Raw genomic sequence first — 15,223 nt, 5'->3', positions numbered from 1 at the left:
AACAATAAAAGTAGTTTAATTCAATATCAATGATCACATTTTTTAGGTGCAATAAGTGGTTATCTACTACGTTCTATGTGGTTATTTTTGAAAGAGGTTCTATACAACACAAAACCTGGTTTAATTCAATATGAATGATCACATTTCTTAGATGCAGTAAGTGGTTATCTACTATGTTCTATGTGGTTATTTATGAAAGAGGTTTTGTACAAGAAATATAAGTGGTTTAATTGAATATAAATCATTCATTTCTTAGGTGCAGTAAGTGGTTATGTACTAAGTCCTATGTGGTTATTTCTGAAAGAGGTTCTGTACAACAATAAAAGTAATTTAATTCAATATCAATGATCACATTTTTTAGGTGCAGTAAGTGATTTCCTACTAAGTTCTATGTTGTTATTTTTGAAAGAGGTTCTGTACAACAATAAAAGTGGTTTAATTCAATATCAATTATCACATTTCTTAGGATAGATTTCATCAATATGGTTGCCATCCAAACTTTTATGAATAACCAAACTTAAATTTTCATCCATAAAGGATTTTATACTCAATCATAAAATTCATAAACATTAAACAGTACAACATATTCTTCATTACAGAAACTAAACAACCTAAAATATGTACATTATGTTCAATATGTGTTCTCGTACTTCAATGTATTCAACTTGGTCATGTTGTCCTACTTCATGAATTAATCAATGCCTAAAGCATCCCACATTTCTTCAATATCCTACTGCGATGAACATTATCTTCGTGTAATACCCACTGACAAACCATATGTTGTTGCACAACTTGTAATTGTTCCTGCAATAACAATACTCTTGTTAAATATTACACTTAAAAACCTTTTATCATAAATCATATTGAAATAAACATGTACATAAACCTTTTACTTAGAGACTGAGAAGAGAATTGATTGAAAAGTGAAAATAAAAGTGCAGCTTTAGAGATTGCATTAGTTTGTCCATATCACTATATCCTACACATTTTTCAAAACACAATCAACATCATTGTATAATGAGAGTGACAAGTTCAGTTTCATGTATTGGTAAAATAATATGTATTTAACTAATGCATGCATAAAGTGGAACTGTGATTATATAATAGTTACAACACGTCTTTAGCTAACAAAAACATAAATATTCATAAAACCCATCATATGACATCAGTGAGCACATACACCAGTATTCACACTATTATGTTTACAACCAATAGTACCCACCACAAAAATGAAAGTTATTACACACTAACACACTAACACGGTCTTAACCAATACACCAGCAAGTTCACCTTCATTCTAAAAGGAAAACAAATATAGAATTGCATGTAGTTTGAAAAATAGATTTTGCAGAATGTATTAAAAAGAATAAACTGAGTTACAAATCATAATGCAGAGTTTTTGTTTTTCTTATCATTTAACTATGTATATGATACCTGCAAAATGAATATACCCTGTTGCCATATAATGAAGAAAAGGATGTAGTCCCAAGTTCCATATATTTGTCTGAAGAAGTTTGTGTTGTGTTCTTTAAATTATATGCAATCTTTTATGGTTCAGCAAATGTTAGTATGATAGCAAGAGCTTGATCTGCTTATACTTTGGTGGACATGTGAAACTTCAATTCTATACAAATAAGTAAGTTTTGTTGAAGAGATTTGTATGTTGATGATGTGAGATAGAGGGCTATAGTAAAGTTCAAAATGTGATTTTATTACTGCAAAAAATAATTGAGGAGGACTAGAGTGTAAGGTGAAGCTATTAGTATTGCCATTAATCAAATAAATGTAATACAATTAGGCAGTTTTTCGATCTCTATCAACTTCAGAGGGCATGTAAAAAAGTGTATGAGCTTTTGGAAAAGAGAAAGGGTTGTAAGGGTAGTAGTACTTGCAGGGTTATTGTCTAAGTCTGCCCATGACCACAACCATCATTTATGCCATGTCTTCATCATTAACGACCACTTTGCTCATATTGGCTTAAAACCATGGTCCTTCCAATCCAACTTCTTTTTTGGTTTTTCTTATACTATTAATTAGCACAATTACTTTAATCCTAAAATACTCTTTAATTTTTTTATAAGATAAGAAATCATTTATTGTGATGATCGTGAAAGTGATGAATTTAATCAAAAACAAAGATAATGTAAATCCATAAAATGAACTTTAGCTTAAATCACCTTCAAAATTTCAGCCAAGATTTAGTGTAGGAAAATGTGATTAGGTTGAGTCAATTACAACTTTCTATGGACTTACCAGAGACATTTAAAATATGACCTTTCTCGACCGAAAAAACTTCATTATGAGTATTCTTACAGATTCGAACTTTATCATCCGCATTGTGCCATAGACATTGGAAGTTCCACACTGATAAGCAAGCAATGGAACTTGTGGGAGGTTTCATAGTTAATCTTCCTTAACATGTTTTATTTTTTTAGTTAATGTCACATTCAAACTATTACACTATTCATGGTTTAAAACAACATACTTACAAGCTACAAAAGTGAGGAAACTTGACATGATTTTGGTTACTGTACAATTCTACAGGTGAAAGAAAAACAAGAGCCTATTTTATTAACAACATAATATATGAACATGCATCTAATATAACAAATATCTTATTAATCATAGGCACAAAATTTAACATTATTATCATCATCCCCTAATGAAGACAACCTTCCCTTGTAAACTTTTAAACGTACTGATTTTGTCAAAACTGGGCATATCCCGGATTGTAATTTTTTTGAAACACAAATTAACTTACAAAGCGATAAACAAATGTATCCACACTCAGATTCAACCAGAGAACAAATATAGACCCTTATCTGGCTCGAACCAAAATAATAACAACCCACATTGTATCCAAACTGCCTTAATAAAAACATTCGAACTTCACATGCAGAGAATAGACATAAAATTTCCAGAAACTAACTGTTATACAGTCCATCACCCCAACTGCTCAAAAGGGTAAAACTACAAAAGAAAAAATTAGAAAACCCTTACCTCAAAGTCACACACGAAATAAGCCACAAAAATGGAAACGCCAACCTAAAACCTCACAGCCATTGGAAACTTCCACAACCACCAATTGGGATCGGCACAATGATGCTACACCTTCAAACCCACGAAAAACCTCTACAACCACCGATTCAACCACTTCAAAAACACAAATGGGAAACAACGAAGAAGGAGGGAAAACGTGAGAGAAGCAGGTCAGAGAAAGTTAACCTAAATGGTTTTTTTCATTCACTGTCGAAAGAAGAACGAAAACTAAATTTACATTTCTCCCCTTTTACCCTCAAGTAGAATGCCATTTTTTAAAAAAAAAAATTACGTGTGCCGTGTCATATGAATCTAACTGACACGTAGGCGTGTCATTGTATTACTACTCTTCTGAATATGGATAAAATACAGTAATGGGAAGCAGCAACAATGTACAAGAGAGGAAGAAGAAGATGAAGATGAGTATACATACATACATATATACGAACAAAATAATCGCAATCCAATCTCTGTAAAAGGTTGAAATCCCTTGAAAGAATGAGCAGAATGAGCAGAATAAGAATCAATTTACGGTCCAAGCATAAAGCAACAGAGAGAAACCAGTGGCATTGCTACCACAAGATTTCGTGGATGAAGAACACGAAGATCTCCCACACTCACTACTCTCCTCTGCCCACTGCAACACGCTTGAACCCGAAACGCTTTTCTTTATTAACTTCCTTTCCGCCACCGCCATTTCCGGCCACACCGCTCCGTCCCCCACTTGAAACACAAAAACACCGTGACCGTTCTTCTTCTCACCGTCGTCGTTAACCACCCAACTCAACACGTCCCAATAAAACTCCACTTCGATTCCGTCGATCAATATTTTCTCGTACCCTCGGAACTTCCACGCCAACCGTTTCACCACCAGCCGCGTCTCGCCGTCCACTTTCACGCGCATCGCACCCCCGCCGCCGCCGCACTCGATCTCTATCACGTGCTTGGACCCCATGAACACCGCACGCGACACGTAGCATCTGCTTCCGAACACGTGCTCTCTCCTCGACAGCAGAACCGGCTCAACGAGGTTGTCGCTTTCGCCCTTGCCCAACATCTTGCGCCGCCGGGTTAGATCGCGGAGAAGATCGCCGAGGAAAAATTGGAGCTTGCCATTGTGGGTGATCGCGAGGTAGAACCGCGATTCCGGTTCGGCGGAGTTTTGTGCGAACTCAGCGCGCGTGAAGTTCCAGTGGAGCTTGATTTTGCGGTGGCGTATGGATTTTGCACCGTGGCGTGTGAAGAAAGAGAGCGTTGTTGAAGAGTTAAGAGAAATTGTGACGGAAAAGGCATCTGCGGCGGAAACCGTTAGAGAGTGAGAGAAAAGGGCTTTGGACCAACTGAGAGTGAGATAAGTGGGGGAGTTGCATAGTTGAGTTTGGTATATGCATGTTACCACATTCTGAGGAACTTGGGAACAGTAACTGCTGCCTGAAGAAGAAGAAGAAGTTGTGTTGGGTTGTCTGAAACTGAAACAACCTGCGATCATGTTGTTCGATTTCTTCTACGCTCCAACCATGACCATAAAGGTGCGTGCTTTTTCTTTGTAGGTGAATGAAAGATGGAGAGGATGTATTAATAGAAGTTTAATTTGAAGGATGTTGAAAAAAGTGTGGTGCGTAACATGGTTTTAATGATGAGAACAGAAGGGTAGTTTGGTTGGAATGATGAAGGTCAGTTGCAGTGACTTTTGATTTGGTCATGTTTTTTTTTCCTTGATTTGCGCCTTTGACAGGGCAAGCCATTGGAACAGTGGGTTCTTTATCATGTGCCACTGAGCTGGGTTGCACTCACTTTTTCCAACTCATCGAACTCACTGTCTACTTATGTAAAACACTTTCTCATTTACTTACATCACAACTTCCCCTTTTCTCAATTCATGTATTGTGTCAATCATCCCAAAAGCTGCTCATTATTATAATGTGTGCAACGTATCTTTAATCATTATATTCTCACACCATTTACCAACAATTCAGATTTTTTTTACTGTCTTTTGCTGTGTTCTTAAAACATCAAAATTAATAATATCCATCAATATATTTTCCAGACAAAACATAAAAACAATATAGTTAGAATAGAGAATCCAAATTCTTTGGCCAATTTCACCATTTTAATGCATGCTTATATTAGTTTTTATACTTTCAATGTTAATTGTATAAATTGAACTTTCTTTTAAGCAACGTAAATTTTACCTGTATTCTTTAACTAAAAGTTATATAATGTGTTTTGATCAATTAGTATTATCGTTACAATAAATCATCATTCGTTTTAACTTCTTTTGTTACAGTTTTAAGGACCAAATGTTATATTATTGGTTCTACATTGATAGTAAATATTTCATTCCAATTTTATCGAGTGACATCGTTAAGATTGAGGTAATATTTGTTTTTAGAGGTTTGTTCACCACAATTTTATTCATAAAAGATATCTCGATAGGTGGAATGAATATATAAACTCTGCTTAATCTTGTGTAAGACCCATGAAAAATATTTACTTTAATAGTAACAATTTTATTACTAATAGTAAATTTTTTTGCGAATGGAAAATATAATTAATAAATTTATGTAAAAATAAAATGTGGAAAGCTAAATAAGAATTTTGGTAACTTAAATGGTAGAAAATTGTGGTGATTTCAAGAACATCGGTTCAAACTCTTTTCTACCTTTTTGTTTAACAAAAATTAAAATAGTGATAGTGGATAAACACTCCACGTTTGAAGTCATGAGGGATCAGATATGTCAAGTTGTGATTAAAATATTAATATAATAAAATAATATTAAAATAATAAATAATATTAAAAAATTGTTAAATAGTAAAAATTTTGGACTATAAATAGCCATGAGAGGGGAGATTATTCTGCACAAAGAGAGGAAGAATCAAGTGAGAAATCTTGAGAAATAGAGAAGAAAGAGTTAGGAAGAAATTTTTAGTTGCAAGAAGAGTAGAAATTCTTGAGGGTTTTCGGGGAAACAAATTATGAGCAAGAGATTAAGTCTGGAATAGAGGTAGGGGAGCTAACATTTCTAAGCTTTTATATTATGATTTAGTATTGTTTTATTACTATTTATGTCTTGAAATTCTGTGTGAATACTGTTAATGAAAAACATATGTGCTTGGTGTATATCTATCTATATTTAATTTTCGTGTTAAATATGTTGTTGTTTTGAATCTGTAAATAAGAAATTTGTTAAAAACTACTTGAGGAACACTTTGGCTAAGGAAAGACTTGGTACTTAAGTTGTCCATGGTGACACACCTCTCTTTCCAAGAAGTCTACTCGATAGGTTTTTAACTTAAATCCTATTGAACAGATTAAGTACTATTAAACTATTATGCAATATACTCAATTGATATAAAATATGTGATGGATTCATCTTTCTGGAAGGATAAGAAGATGTCAACCGGCTATGCCAGAAGTAGAAGTGTCGGTTTTGGACATATTGTTGAGGACTAACCTTGTGGATGGTATGGAATATTTTGGAAGCGTATTTGTAAGAAGAAGTAGAAGTCATCACAAGTGCATAACCTCCCGTGACCGCTCATCAATGTTACCAATAGGGAGTATTGGTAAATCTTGAAGAAATTTGTTTTGATGATGCTACAAGAAGTTTTAGTTGAAGAAGATATTAGAATTAGTTAAAAGCAAGTTTGTAGAAATTAATGTAGTAGGAAATTCTTGTAAACCTTGTAAAACTTGCATTTTTAACTGCAATATCGATTATGATTAAGCAATAATCGATTATCACAAGTCATACTTGAATAATCGATTATCACTTCATATAATTGATTATCACATCTTTGAAAAACCTGTAACGGACTTGAATAATCGATTATCACTTACAATAATCGATTATTCATGGCAGTTGGGAGCTGTCCTTTGGCATTCAGTGTACTTGGCTATATTTTGATTGGAGAAATCAGAAGGTAACGTTGTTGAACAGAAGCTCTTGCAGAATACTGTTTGTCAGAGGAAGTTCTCAGAAGCTATAGTTCAAGTTCCCTTGCTTGGTCTCGTGAACAGGAGAGGCTCGCGTGTCGTGTGTCGATAGTCGGAGCAAGCTCTTCGAGTTAGCAAGGTGCTCTGCCTGGTCTCGTGAATAGGAGAAGCTCGTGTTTCGTTTGTCGATAGTCGGAGCGGTTCTCTTCGAGTTGGCAGAGTGTTCTTCTTCCGGTTCGTTCGTCGAAGGAAGGTTTATTTATCTGCTTTATTCACTATTTCTTGTAATCTGTTAAATAACTTTTTAGTGAAAAAGGTTAATCACTATTTATAGTGATTAACGACTGGACGTAGATTCTTTTGAATCGAACCAGGATAAAAATGCTTGTGTGATTTTCTATTCCCTACACTCTTTATCTTTTACGCATATCAACTTTTGATAAATTTTCTCTAAGAAAATTGTTTTCTAAAACGGACCATTAAACTTGATTTGTGACCGTAACACGCTTTCCGAATATTTTATTCCGCTGCGCGACTCTATAACGGTACCGATTGTTCCAACAATTGGTATCAGAGCTTGCTTTGATATTTTTTCAAAATTTGTTTCGAAAATGGCCGGTCATCAAACTCAAGTATATGCAGAGGGTGCTTCCATTAACAGACCTCCATTGTTTACTGGTGATAAACTATGCTTTTTGGAAAGTTAGAAGGAGATTTTTATGGGATCTATTGATAGAGGTATCTGGGAAGCTGTACAAAATGGCCCTTATATTCCTATGAATACTGTTGATGGTGTAGAGACTGAAAAATCATATTTGATTGACTGTTGAGGAAAATAGAAGAGCCAATTTGATATTAAGGCTCGGAATATAATTTTTTCTGCACTAACCATTGATGATTTTTCAAGTTTCTGTTTATGAAAGTGCTCAGGAAATGTGGGAATTTTAAAAGTCACTCATGATGAAGTATCGAATGTGGCTAAGTTGACTTGTTCGAATTCATGCTCTACATCAAACTCCTCAAGCTCAAGCGATTCTAATGAGCAAGAAAATCTATGCTTGATGGCCAATGATAAATTATCTGAAAGCAAAATCTTGAAGGAAAAGAAGGACTATCAAGGTTCCTCTTCAAGTTTCAAATGTTATGGATGTGGTGAAAGAGGCCATGTGAAAGCTTATTGTTCAAGCAACAAAAGAAGTAAAGAAAGAAAAGAAAAGAAAATTCACAAGAAGAAGAAGGTTCACATTGCCTTGGAGGATAATGCATCACAACCTCTAGTTCAAGTGATTCTGTTGAAGAAGTAAACTTGTGTTTGACAGCTAATTTGATGATGCTGGAAGCCAAGTAAGTTAATTCTAATTATGAATCTAGTGAATTGATTTGCAAAAGCTTTTCTTGAATTGCTTGATGAATCTGAAAAATTGAATGTTGCTCATAAAAAATTTGAAAAGGAATTTAAAGAAGTTGCGAATTAAATATGAGAAGGCATTAGATGAGGAAGTAAGTTTGAGATAAAATTTGCAACTTGGAAATGAAAGAGTCTTCAAATGTTGAACATCCTGTTGAATGTCTTTTCATGTAAGAAATCATTGCTTGATATGATATTCTTGAAAATCTTCTTGAAGTTGCAACTGGAAATAATAATGTTGAAATGCCTATAACTGTTACAAGGTTTATAAAAACAAAGTGTTTTTTAAAAAAGTACATAACCAAATAAAAGAACCCGTAGGGTATGGGTTGAAAAAGCCACTGTGTTTTATAGAAATCCAAATATTGTCACATGCTTTTATTGTATGAAAAGGGGCACACTTCTAACAAATGTAAAATTAAACATTTTGATGTTCCAAATGGAAAATATGCTTGGATTCCTGTTATAAAGTAAATTGTCTCTAACCCAAAGGACCCAAATGAGATTATGGGGACCAAAACTCAATTATTTGGTTTTGCAGGTTAATTTTTCAAAAGGAAAAGAAAACTCTATGGTATCCTGGTATTTTTTAAGAGCCTTGAAATAATTTATGAATGTTAGATGTGTCTTAAAGTTGAAAATTTGGCCCAAATTTGTGTTTTTCGAAAATTAACGTAAATAATCGATTACCAAGGGTAATAATCGATTATCTCGTCCTCAAAAATTTGGATTTTGACAATTTGGCTCGCACATAATCGATTATTTAAAGTAATAATCGATTATCTTAAGTCACAGCGTAAAAAAAAAAAAAAAAAAAAAAAAACTTTTTTATATTTTTTTTATATTTTTTTTGGAGTCTGTTTCTAAAAGGGGATTATTACATTCAGGGGAAGATATATGAGGTATTATGCTCTTTCATGTTATGAAATTTCAATTTTATTTATGTTTTGAAATGCATCTTTTGATTAATTGAGGGGGAGATCATATTTAGGGGGAGCCTTTAACATCCGATCTTTTTGCTTCTGATCAAAAAGGGGGAGAAGAATAATACAAGGGGAGAAGTATAAATTATTAGAGGTATTGCTAACCTTATTGTTGTTTGTTAGCTTGTATGTTTCGCAGGTAAGCCAAACTTGCTTTTAAAATTTGAATTTTTGATCATCATCAAAAAGGGGGAGATTGTTACCAATAAGGAGTATTGGTAAATCTTGAAGAAATTTGTTTTGATGATGCTACAAAGAGTTTTAGTTGAAGAAGATATTAGAATTAGTTAAAAGCAAGTTGTAGAAATTAAATGTAGTAGGAAATTCTTGTAAACCTTGTAAAACTTGCATTTTTAACCTGCAATAATCGATTATGATTAAGCAATAATCGATTATCACAAGTCATACTTGAATAATCGATTATCACTTCATATAATTGATTATCACATCTTTGAAAACCTGTAACGGACTTGAATAATCGATTATCACTTACAATAATCGATTATTCATGGCAGTTGGGAGCTGTCCTTTGGCATTCAGTGTACTTGGCTATATATTTTGATTTGGAGAAATCAGAAGGTAACGTTGTTGAACAGAAGCTCTTGCAGAATACTGTTTGTCAGAGGAAGTTCTCAGAAGCTATAGTTCAAGTTCCCTTGCTTGGTCTCGTGAACAGGAGAGGCTCGCGTGTCGTGTGTCGATAGTCGGAGCAAGCTCTCTTCGAGTTAGCAAGGTGCTCTGCCTGGTCTCGTGAATAGGAGAAGCTCGTGTTTCGTTTGTCGATAGTCGGAGCGGTTCTCTTCGAGTTGGCAGAGTGTTCTTCTTCCGGTTCGTTCGTCGAAGGAAGGTTTATTTATCTGCTTTATTCACTATTTCTTGTAATCTGTTAAATAACTTTTTAGTGAAAAAGGTTAATCACTATTTATAGTGATTAACGACTGGACGTAGATTCTTTTGAATCGAACTAGGATAAAAATTGCTTGTGTGATTTTCTATTCCCTACACTCTTTATCTTTTACGCATATCAACAGTTTGATAAATTTTCTCTAAGAAAATTGTTTTTCTAAAACGGACCATTAAACTTGATTTGTGACCGTAACACGCTTTCCGAATATTTTATTCCGCTGCGCGACTCTATAACGGTACCGATTGTTCCAACAATTGGTATCAGAGCTTGCTTTGATATTTTTTCAAATTTGTTTCGAAAATGGCCGGTCATCAAACTCAAGTATATGCCGAGGGTGCTTCCATTAACAGACCTCCATTGTTTACTGGTGATAACTATGCTTTTTGGAAAGTTAGAATGGAGATTTTTATGGGATCTATTGATAGAGGTATCTGGGAAGCTGTACAAAATGGCCCTTATATTCCTATGAATACTGTTGATGGTGTAGAGACTGAAAAATCATATTTTGATTGGACTGTTGAGGAAAATAGAAGAGCCCAATTTGATATTAAGGCTCGGAATATAATTTTTTCTGCACTAACCATTGATGATTTTTTCAAAGTTTCTGTTTATGAAAGTGCTCAGGAAATGTGGGAATTTTTAAAAGTCACTCATGATGAAGTATCGAATGTGGCTAAGTTGACTTGTTCGAATTCATGCTCTACATCAAACTCCTCAAGCTCAAGCGATTCTAATGAGCAAGAAAATCTATGCTTGATGGCCAATGATAAATTATCTGAAAGCAAAATCTTGAAGGAAAAGAAGGACTATCAAGGTTCCTCTTCAAGTTTCAAATGTTATGGATGTGGTGAAAGAGGCCATGTGAAAGCTTATTGTTCAAGCAACAAAAGAAGTAAAGAAAGAAAAGAAAAGAAAATTCACAAGAAGAAGAAGGTTCACATTGCCTTGGAGGATAATGCATCAACCACCTCTAGTTCAAGTGATTCTGTTGAAGAAATAAACTTGTGTTTGACAGCTAATTTTGATAATGCTGGAAGCCAAGTAAGTAATTCTAGCTATGAATCTAGTGAATTTGATTTGCAAAAAGCTTTTCTTGAATTGCTTGATGAATCTGAAAAATTGAATGTTGCTCATAAAAATTTGAAAAAGGAATTTAAAGAATTGCGAATTAAATATGAGAAGGCATTAGATGAGGAAGTAAGTTTGAGAAATAAAATTTGCAACTTGGAAATGAAAGAGTCTTCAAATGTTGAACATCCTGTTGAATGTCTTTCATGTAAGAATCATATGCTTGATATTGATATTCTTGAAAATCTTCTTGAAGTTGCAACTGGAAATAATAATGTTGAAATGCCTATAACTGTTAGAAAGGTTTATAAAAACAAAAGTGTTTTTAAAAGTAAGAACCAAATTAAAAGAACCCGTAGGGTATGGGTTGAAAAAGCAACTGTGTTTTATAGAAATCCAAATATTGTCACATGCTTTTATTGTATGAAAAAGGGGCACACTTCTAACAAATGTAAAATTAAACATTTTGATGTTCCAAATGGAAAATATGCTTGGATTCCTGTTATAAAGTAAATTGTCTCTAACCCAAAGGACCCAAATGAGATTATGGGGACCAAAACTCAATTATTTGGTTTTGCAGGTTAATTTTTCAAAAGGAAAAGAAAACTCTATGGTATCCTGGTATTTTTTAAGAGCCTTGAAATAATTTATGAATGTTAGATGTGTCTTAAAGTTGAAAATTTGGCCCAAATTTGTGTTTTTCGAAAATTAACGTAAATAATCGATTACCAAGGGTAATAATCGATTATCTCGTCCTCAAAAATTTGGATTTTGACAATTTGGCTCGCACATAATCGATTATTTAAAGTAATAATCGATTATCTTAAGTCACAGCGTAAAAAAAAAAAAAAAAAAAAAAACTTTTTTTATATTTTTTTTATATTTTTTTGGAGTCTGTTTCTAAAAGGGGATTATTACATTCAGGGGAAGATATATGAGGTATTATGCTCTTTCATGTTATGAAATTTCAATTTTATTTATGTTTTGAAATGCATCTTTTGATTAATTGAGGGGGAGATCATATTTAGGGGGAGCCTTTAACATCCGATCTTTTTGCTTCTGATCAAAAAGGGGGAGAAGAATAATACAAGGGGAGAAGTATAAATTATTAGAGGTATTGCTAACCTTATTGTTGTTTGTTAGCTTGTATGTTTCGCAGGTAAGCCAAACTTGCTTTTAAAATTTGAATTTTTGATCATCATCAAAAAGGGGGAGATTGTTACCAATAAGGAGTATTGGTAAATCTTGAAGAAATTTGTTTTGATGATGCTACAAAGAGTTTTAGTTGAAGAAGATATTAGAATTAGTTAAAAGCAAGTTGTAGAAATTAAATGTAGTAGGAAATTCTTGTAAACCTTGTAAAACTTGCATTTTTAACCTGCAATAATCGATTATGATTAAGCAATAATCGATTATCACAAGTCATACTTGAATAATCGATTATCACTTCATATAATTGATTATCACATCTTTGAAAACCTGTAACGGACTTGAATAATCGATTATCACTTACAATAATCGATTATTCATGGCAGTTGGGAGCTGTCCTTTGGCATTCAGTGTACTTGGCTATATATTTTGATTTGGAGAAATCAGAAGGTAACGTTGTTGAACAGAAGCTCTTGCAGAATACTGTTTGTCAGAGGAAGTTCTCAGAAGCTATAGTTCAAGTTCCCTTGCTTGGTCTCGTGAACAGGAGAGGCTCGCGTGTCGTGTGTCGATAGTCGGAGCAAGCTCTCTTCGAGTTAGCAAGGTGCTCTGCCTGGTCTCGTGAATAGGAGAAGCTCGTGTTTCGTTTGTCGATAGTCGGAGCGGTTCTCTTCGAGTTGGCAGAGTGTTCTTCTTCCGGTTCGTTCGTCGAAGGAAGGTTTATTTATCTGCTTTATTCACTATTTCTTGTAATCTGTTAAATAACTTTTTAGTGAAAAAGGTTAATCACTATTTATAGTGATTAACGACTGGACGTAGATTCTTTTGAATCGAACCAGGATAAAAATTGCTTGTGTGATTTTCTATTCCCTACACTCTTTATCTTTTACGCATATCAACAGTTTGATAAATTTTCTCTAAGAAAATTGTTTTTCTAAAACGGACCATTAAACTTGATTTGTGACCGTAACACGCTTTCCGAATATTTTATTCCGCTGCGCGACTCTATAACGGTACCGATTGTTCCAACAATTGGTATCAGAGCTTGCTTTGATATTTTTTCAAATTTGTTTCGAAAATGGCCGGTCATCAAACTCAAGTATATGCCGAGGGTGCTTCCATTAACAGACCTCCATTGTTTACTGGTGATAACTATGCTTTTTGGAAAGTTAGAATGGAGATTTTTATGGGATCTATTGATAGAGGTATCTGGGAAGCTGTACAAAATGGCCCTTATATTCCTATGAATACTGTTGATGGTGTAGAGACTGAAAAATCATATTTTGATTGGACTGTTGAGGAAAATAGAAGAGCCCAATTTGATATTAAGGCTCGGAATATAATTTTTTCTGCACTAACCATTGATGATTTTTTCAAAGTTTCTGTTTATGAAAGTGCTCAGGAAATGTGGGAATTTTTAAAAGTCACTCATGATGAAGTATCGAATGTGGCTAAGTTGACTTGTTCGAATTCATGCTCTACATCAAACTCCTCAAGCTCAAGCGATTCTAATGAGCAAGAAAATCTATGCTTGATGGCCAATGATAAATTATCTGAAAGCAAAATCTTGAAGGAAAAGAAGGACTATCAAGGTTCCTCTTCAAGTTTCAAATGTTATGGATGTGGTGAAAGAGGCCATGTGAAAGCTTATTGTTCAAGCAACAAAAGAAGTAAAGAAAGAAAAGAAAAGAAAATTCACAAGAAGAAGAAGGTTCACATTGCCTTGGAGGATAATGCATCAACCACCTCTAGTTCAAGTGATTCTGTTGAAGAAATAAACTTGTGTTTGACAGCTAATTTTGATAATGCTGGAAGCCAAGTAAGTAATTCTAGCTATGAATCTAGTGAATTTGATTTGCAAAAAGCTTTTCTTGAATTGCTTGATGAATCTGAAAAATTGAATGTTGCTCATAAAAATTTGAAAAAGGAATTTAAAGAATTGCGAATTAAATATGAGAAGGCATTAGATGAGGAAGTAAGTTTGAGAAATAAAATTTGCAACTTGGAAATGAAAGAGTCTTCAAATGTTGAACATCCTGTTGAATGTCTTTCATGTAAGAATCATATGCTTGATATTGATATTCTTGAAAATCTTCTTGAAGTTGCAACTGGAAATAATAATGTTGAAATGCCTATAACTGTTAGAAAGGTTTATAAAAACAAAAGTGTTTTTAAAAGTAAGAACCAAATTAAAAGAACCCGTAGGGTATGGGTTGAAAAAGCAACTGTGTTTTATAGAAATCCAAATATTGTCACATGCTTTTATTGTATGAAAAAGGGGCACACTTCTAACAAATGTAAAATTAAACATTTTGATGTTCCAAATGGAAAATATGCTTGGATTCCTGTTATAAAGTAAATTGTCTCTAACCCAAAGGACCCAAATGAGATTATGGGGACCAAAACTCAATTATTTGGTTTTGCAGGTTAATTTTTCAAAAGGAAAAGAAAACTCTATGGTATCCTGGTATTTTTTAAGAGCCTTGAAATAATTTATGAATGTTAGATGTGTCTTAAAGTTGAAAATTTGGCCCAAATTTGTGTTTTTTCGAAAATTAACGTAAATAATCGATTACCAAGGGTAATAATCGATTATCTCGTCCTCAAAAATTTGGATTTTGACAATTTGGCTCGCACATAATCGATTATTTAAAGTAATAATCGATTATCTTAAGTCACAGCGTAAAAAAAAAAAAAAAAAAAAAAACTTTTTTTATATTTTTTTTATATTT

The 15,223-nt window shown here is 33.6% G+C and overlaps 1 protein-coding gene across 4 annotated transcripts; it reads right to left on the bottom strand.

Moving 5' to 3' along the window:
* Nucleotides 1-522: 522 nt before the first annotated feature.
* LOC148200938 (uncharacterized) lies at nucleotides 523-4,960 on the bottom strand. Of its 4 annotated transcripts, none has more exons than XM_088111852.1 (3): nucleotides 3,473-4,960; nucleotides 3,001-3,132; nucleotides 523-804 (listed from the first exon to the last, which is right to left on the bottom strand). In XM_088111852.1, the coding sequence occupies exon 1, from the start codon at nucleotides 4,526-4,528 to the stop codon at nucleotides 3,563-3,565; it is 966 nt and encodes a 321-aa protein (XP_087967978.1). In that variant the 5' UTR covers nucleotides 4,529-4,960; the 3' UTR covers nucleotides 523-804; nucleotides 3,001-3,132; nucleotides 3,473-3,562. The 4 variants fall into 4 exon arrangements, with proteins under 4 accessions (XP_087967978.1, XP_087967977.1, XP_087967979.1 ...); XM_088111851.1 differs by having other exon boundaries at nucleotides 3,001-3,153; nucleotides 3,477-4,960; XM_088111853.1 differs by having other exon boundaries at nucleotides 3,477-4,960.
* Nucleotides 4,961-15,223: the final 10,263 nt, after the last annotated feature.

Source organism: Vigna umbellata, chromosome 4 (assembly GCF_029865625.1).
Source record: "Vigna umbellata cultivar VRB3 chromosome 4, Vumbellata_1.0, whole genome shotgun sequence".
Taxonomy (NCBI): domain Eukaryota; kingdom Viridiplantae; phylum Streptophyta; class Magnoliopsida; order Fabales; family Fabaceae; genus Vigna; species Vigna umbellata.
This window is presented reverse-complemented; position numbering and strand designations above follow the sequence as displayed.

What these genes read in the sequence shown, in the direction of transcription:
- LOC148200938 (XM_088111852.1), bottom strand. Translation starts at nt 4,528, where the DNA reads ATGATCGCAGGTTGTTTCAGTTTCAGACAACCCAACACAACTTCTTCT.